Here is a 5,453-nt window from a genome sequence, read left to right as displayed (position 1 = left end):
GTCACGTAATGACTCTTAGCTTAATAAACCACAGCAAGGTGAAGTTAGACAATAGACCAATTAGATTTTCTTATCCTGTCTAATAATGCACAGCTCACCAAACCCCTAAGTCAGCTGGGGTCCACGGCTTTATCTCCCTATGGAGGCTCATTAGATGGGCCCTGCTATAGGCTCCTGCTATGACCTTGATGAGAGCTTCAGCATTTCCCTCTACACTCCCTTCCTTCTTCATCTTCCTTGAACCAGTCTCCACTTCCTCTACCAAATAGTAAAGGAATCCCCATTTGCTGTCAAAAGAAATGATCTATAAAAGAAACCTTCCCGGGGCGCCTGGGTGGCTTAGTCGGTTAAGTGTCCGGCTTTCGCTTAGGTCATGATCTCGCGGTTCGTGGGTTCGAGCCCCGCGTCGGGCTCTGTGCTGACTGCCAGCTCGGAGCCTGGAGCCTGTTTCAGAGTCTGTGACTCCCTCTCTCTCTGACCCTCCCCTGCTCTCTCTCTCTCTCTCTCTCCTAGAAATAAATAAAACATTAAAAAAAATTAAAAAAAAAAAACAAAAAACTTCCGTTACTGAAGTCCCTGGAATTCAGCATGAGCCTCAAAGCTGAGGATTTGGGGAGATGCAATGTGACTGTTTCAGGCAAGGGAGAGGGGCATGTGTTTGTTTTTCAGGTTGCAATAGAAAGAACAGGATGACCAATAGGGAAACATGGATTCTATTTCTGGCTCTGCTATTACCTTGATGTAAGGCACCTGGCAAATCCTTGCTCTCTCAGACCTCAGTGTTCTTCATCCACAAAAGGGGGATGATATTGCCTACTCCACTATGTGAAATTTCTTTGAAAAGCACAAGATTATAGGTGTGTTCTGGTTTCCTGCTAATGAGACAACTGATAATAACAGCTATATGACCTTAGAAAAAAGTCCCTGCTCTCCATTGATCCTTGGGTTTAAACTAAGAATTAAATTAAATGATTTATTTTGTGCATTCCAGATCTGAGGTTAAAGAAAGGGGAGCCATTAAGGGATTTAAAACTGAAGTGGCACGGACCAGATTTGTATTTTTAAACAATCGTTTCAGCTATAATGTGAAGAAAAAGGGGAAACTAGTTAGGAAATTATTACAACAGTTCACACACACACACACACACACACACACACACACACACACACACAAATGATTTACCTAAGACAGGGCTTAGGTAAAGCCCTGGCAATGGGAATAAGTATGAGGGATAAGGGAGGTGGCCTGTAGAGGTCTCTAGGAAGTAAAATCTATAGGACTTGATTAGCAATTAAATGAAAGTGGAACAACGAGATAAGTGGACTAAGTCTTAGGTTTCTGGTTTGGTTTACCAGGTAGATAGTGAGAAATAGATATGGATTAAATTTGGTGATGGTGGTGATGATAGTGGTGGTGTGATACTGCTGACTTTGAAGGACCTGAAGAAATTTAGTGAATAGATACTTTTTGCTGAAAATAGAGCTAGCTAGGGGGCTTGGAGTGATAAACTTGAAATCATCAGAATTAAGGTGAGAACTACATATCTAGGAATAGAAAGAAGATCAAGGAGACAACAAAAGGGAACATAACTATTTCAGGGTAGAACATAGGGGAGAAATATCAGGAGAGTGTGCTGGTCAGAAAGCCATTGGAAGAGTATGTAGAAGGTGGTAAGTGGGGAGAGATATGCCAGAAAGATCACAGAAGGAAAGATAAGAGAAGGAGCCAGCAAATTTAACCACAAGGATGACTGTTTAAAGAACTATTTTATTGTGTTTGAGGAAAGGTAGGGCCAGATTGCAGGGGCTGAAGAAATGAGTGAAAGGTAGAGAAGTAGAAAGTAGACAACTCTTTGCTTTGTTTGGTGAAAAAGAGAGACATGAAGAGAAAGGTAGCTAGAGTGAGACAAAGAACCATAGAAGTGTTTTGTTTCCTTAGATGGTTGAGGGGAAGGAGCCAGTGAGGAGGTTGAAGGGGCAGAGAGAGGAAGCTCACCTTTAAAGGCCTAGTATTTTGTAGCTCCATAAGTCAGGGACTATCATTTCTGTCTTATAGATGAGGAACTGAGTCCCAAAGAAGAGAAGAGACTTGTCCAAGTCTTCTCAGCTAGGAACTGGGGGTGCTGAATTGCAAACTTAGATCTACCTGATTTCCAAAACCCTCTATTTATTATTGCACACCTCAAATGAATAAGTAATAAGACCATATATGGAGTTGATGTTAGTGGGTGAGGAGGGGCCTAAAGTTGAGGGAGACCCCACCCACCCACCTCACAATTTTTTTTCTATGAGGTATGTACCTGAGGTCCCAGGCTAACAAAGAGGGACGGAGGTATACAGTAAATAAAAGGAGGCGTATTGCCCTTAGACCATGGCTGCAGGGTATGGGAAAGAAGGAAGACTTGAGCTCTGAAAAACCTACCAGCTTACCCTGATGACATTACAAACTGAGGTGGGTAACTTTGGCTTTGGAGAACTAGGAACAAGGCAGTTAAGGTCAAGGGGTTAAGTCAGTTACTGGGCCATAGGTAATTTTGTAAGGCCTGGAGATAATGGTAAAAGAAGAGTTGAGGGTTGAGACAAGGCTCTAAACTGGATATGACAGGATGGAAAAAGGTTTGACCCAAAGGGGTGGGAGTCCATAGGTTTCAAGGAGGTACTTGGAATCAAAGTGACTTATGTATTAAAGCAGTCTTTGTGGATAAACTAATTATCCACCAAAGAGGAGGACTTACCCTGGAAATGACTATTTTCTGCCATCTCTTTGACTTCATTTTACTTGAAATTTGTTCTTTGTAGTGACATCTCTTTATTTAATTAGTAAATTTCATTTAACACCTATATCCTATGTAACTCTTTTGCCTGAAGCATGGGGCCCGAGTCTGAGTGGAGGTCACATATGGAGGACTGTGAGGAGGTTGAACTTCATCTAAAAGGCTGACAGGTGGAATTGAGGGCCTGCCTCATTAGACTGATGTCAGAATGATCTGAGATGACAATTTGACACCACAAAAAAACATTCTGTTGACTAGCAACTGCCATACTAGAGCCATTTCATTAGTCCACACTTTCTGATCTAAGGAAGAGGTCTCTATCAAATCCCAGTAATGATGTAGGCCCTACTGGAAATGGAGGAATACAAGATGGATACAGGTTCCTTTCCCTGGAGTTTACAGAAGCACAGATACGTGCAAATGTGGTGTGGAGGTTCATAGCTAAAGTCTAGTGTGATCCTTTGGAATCCCTGAGCAAGGGGAGGAGGAGATTAGGGAAGGCTTCCCAGAAGTAGGAGTTTGAAGGTCAAGCAAAATAGCATATGCAAAGGCATCAAGCTATGAAGTGGCCTTATCTGTTTGGGAAGCCATATCTGAGCCTTAAAGTAAGATGGAGTAGGAATTAGAAGCAAGTGACACATGAGTGAAGAGCTGGATGGTGAAGGGTTGGGAGGTAAGTTTTGGCATCCAGGATTTTGGCGTGGGCTCTCATTCTCTCTCCAATATTTGTCACCCACAGATCTGGCATATCCTTATGCTCATAATGAGAATAGTTCTTCTCCAATCAATCAAGATGAACCTCATGGACATCACCAAGATTTTCTCCCTCCTGCAGCCTGACAAGGAGGAGGAGGACACCGACACGGGGGAGAAACAGGCTCTCAATCAAGCAGTGTATGACAACGACTCCTATACCTTGGATCAGCTTTTGTGCCAGGAGCGTTACAAACGTTTCATCAACAGTAGAAGTGGCTGGGGTGTTCCTGGGACACCCTTGCGCTTGGCTGCTTCTTATGGCCACCTCAGTTGTTTGCAGGTCCTCCTGGCACATGGTGCTGATGTTGACAGCTTAGATGTCAAGGCACAGACACCACTTTTTACTGCTGTCAGTCATGGCCATCTGGACTGTGTGCGTGTGCTTTTGGAAGCTGGTGCTTGTCCTGGTGGTAGTATCTACAACAACTGTTCTCCCGTGCTCACAGCTGCCCGTGATGGTGCTACTGCAATCCTTCAGGAACTCTTGGGCCATGGTGCAGAGGCCAATGTCAAGGCTAAACTACCAGTCTGGGCATCAAACATAGCTTCATGTTCTGGCCCCCTCTATTTGGCTGCAGTCTATGGGCATCTTGACTGTTTCCGCTTGCTTTTGCTCCATGGGGCAGACCCCAACTACAACTGTACTGACCAGCACCTATTGGCTCGTGTCCCACGGCCCCGCACCCTCCTTGAAATCTGCCTCTACCATAATTGTGAGCCAGAGTACATCCAGCTATTAATTGATTTTGGTGCTAACATCTACCTTCCATCTCTCTCCCTGGACGTGAAATTGCAAGATGATAAAGGCACTGCATTGCTGCTACAGGCCCGAGGTAAGTGTCAAGCAGATTAGCTTTATAGACCTTCTGGCTTGGAGGTTCAAGGGCCACAAATCACGCCCGAAGCCAATCCTGGGATGAATTGAAGAAAATACCATCTTCTCCCTCTCCTGGGACCCCAGTGGAGAAATTAAAGATTCATTATTAGAGAAAGGATCACTAAGATAGGTGGGAGATATCACTAGTAGAATTTCTGGTTTTGGCCCTGCCAATGACTATTTTTGTGGCCTTGAGCATGTCCTCTGTAGGCTTCACTGTGTTCCTATTGGTACTATTCATTGAGGACAGACTGAGGGGTGGGGGAGATTTCTTAGAAGGGAGAAAGCAATTGGGGCTGCAGGATCCAGGGCATGGTGGATGCATGCTTGGGTGGGAGAATAACACTGAGAATTGCTTCTTATGACCTGTTTCTCCTTGCTATAGCCACTCCACGGTCACTATTGTCACAGGCCCGTTTAGTCATCCGCAGAGCCCTGCGCCAGGCCAGCCAGCCACAAGCCATTGACAAGCTGGATATTCCCCCTGTGTTGATTAGCTACCTCAAACACCAACTGTAATCTTGCAGCCTTAACAGAAACACACAATTCCTACAAAAACCACCTGGGGACCCAGGTAGCTGAAGGGCACCACAGCTCCACCCATTCACCTAGAGCTGCACCATATCCTCCACAATAAGATACTAATCAAAATAAATCCTGTTGGCTGCTCTTCTATATTATCCTCCACAATAAAATCCTCATCAAAATAAATCCTGGTGGATGTTATGTCTGCTATGTGTGTGTGTGGGTGAGGGGGGTTTACTGGGGGAAGAGGTCTGGTTGGTCAAGGGGAAGGATAGTAATTATCTGGCAATTGACAGACATAGGAGTGCTGGCCACTGACGGAGGGAAAAGGTAATCCAATGGCTCACTCCTCCTCCAAGATCCCCAAGAAAATTTAGAGCTGTATTGTCCTTAGAAGCAAGGTCAAAGAATTCAAGTGGTAGACTGGAAGGGTAGCATCAATTTGCTCAGCTTTGTATCCCCCTTCACTTTTCTGTCTGCTACAAGGCACTCTCTCTGGGGCTGTCACCCAACTTCCTATT

General features: G+C 44.6%; 1 protein-coding gene across 1 annotated transcript; it reads left to right on the top strand.

Moving 5' to 3' along the window:
* The first annotated feature begins 2,390 nt into the window (after positions 1–2,390).
* Positions 2,391–5,022, top strand: ASB12 (ankyrin repeat and SOCS box containing 12). The gene is made up of 3 exons (XM_039222304.1): positions 2,391–2,452; positions 3,514–4,363; positions 4,793–5,022. The coding sequence occupies exons 1-3, from the start codon at positions 2,435–2,437 to the stop codon at positions 4,924–4,926; spliced, it is 1,002 nt and encodes a 333-aa protein (XP_039078235.1). The 5' UTR covers positions 2,391–2,434; the 3' UTR covers positions 4,927–5,022.
* The last annotated feature ends 431 nt before the right edge of the window (positions 5,023–5,453 follow it).

The sequence above is a fragment of the Hyaena hyaena genome, unplaced genomic scaffold (assembly GCF_003009895.1).
Source record: "Hyaena hyaena isolate Hyena2069 unplaced genomic scaffold, ASM300989v1 scaffold_1114, whole genome shotgun sequence".
NCBI classification, from domain to species: Eukaryota; Metazoa; Chordata; class Mammalia; order Carnivora; family Hyaenidae; genus Hyaena; species Hyaena hyaena.
Note: the sequence above shows the minus strand (reverse complement) of the source record. Positions and strands in the feature narration are given on the sequence as shown.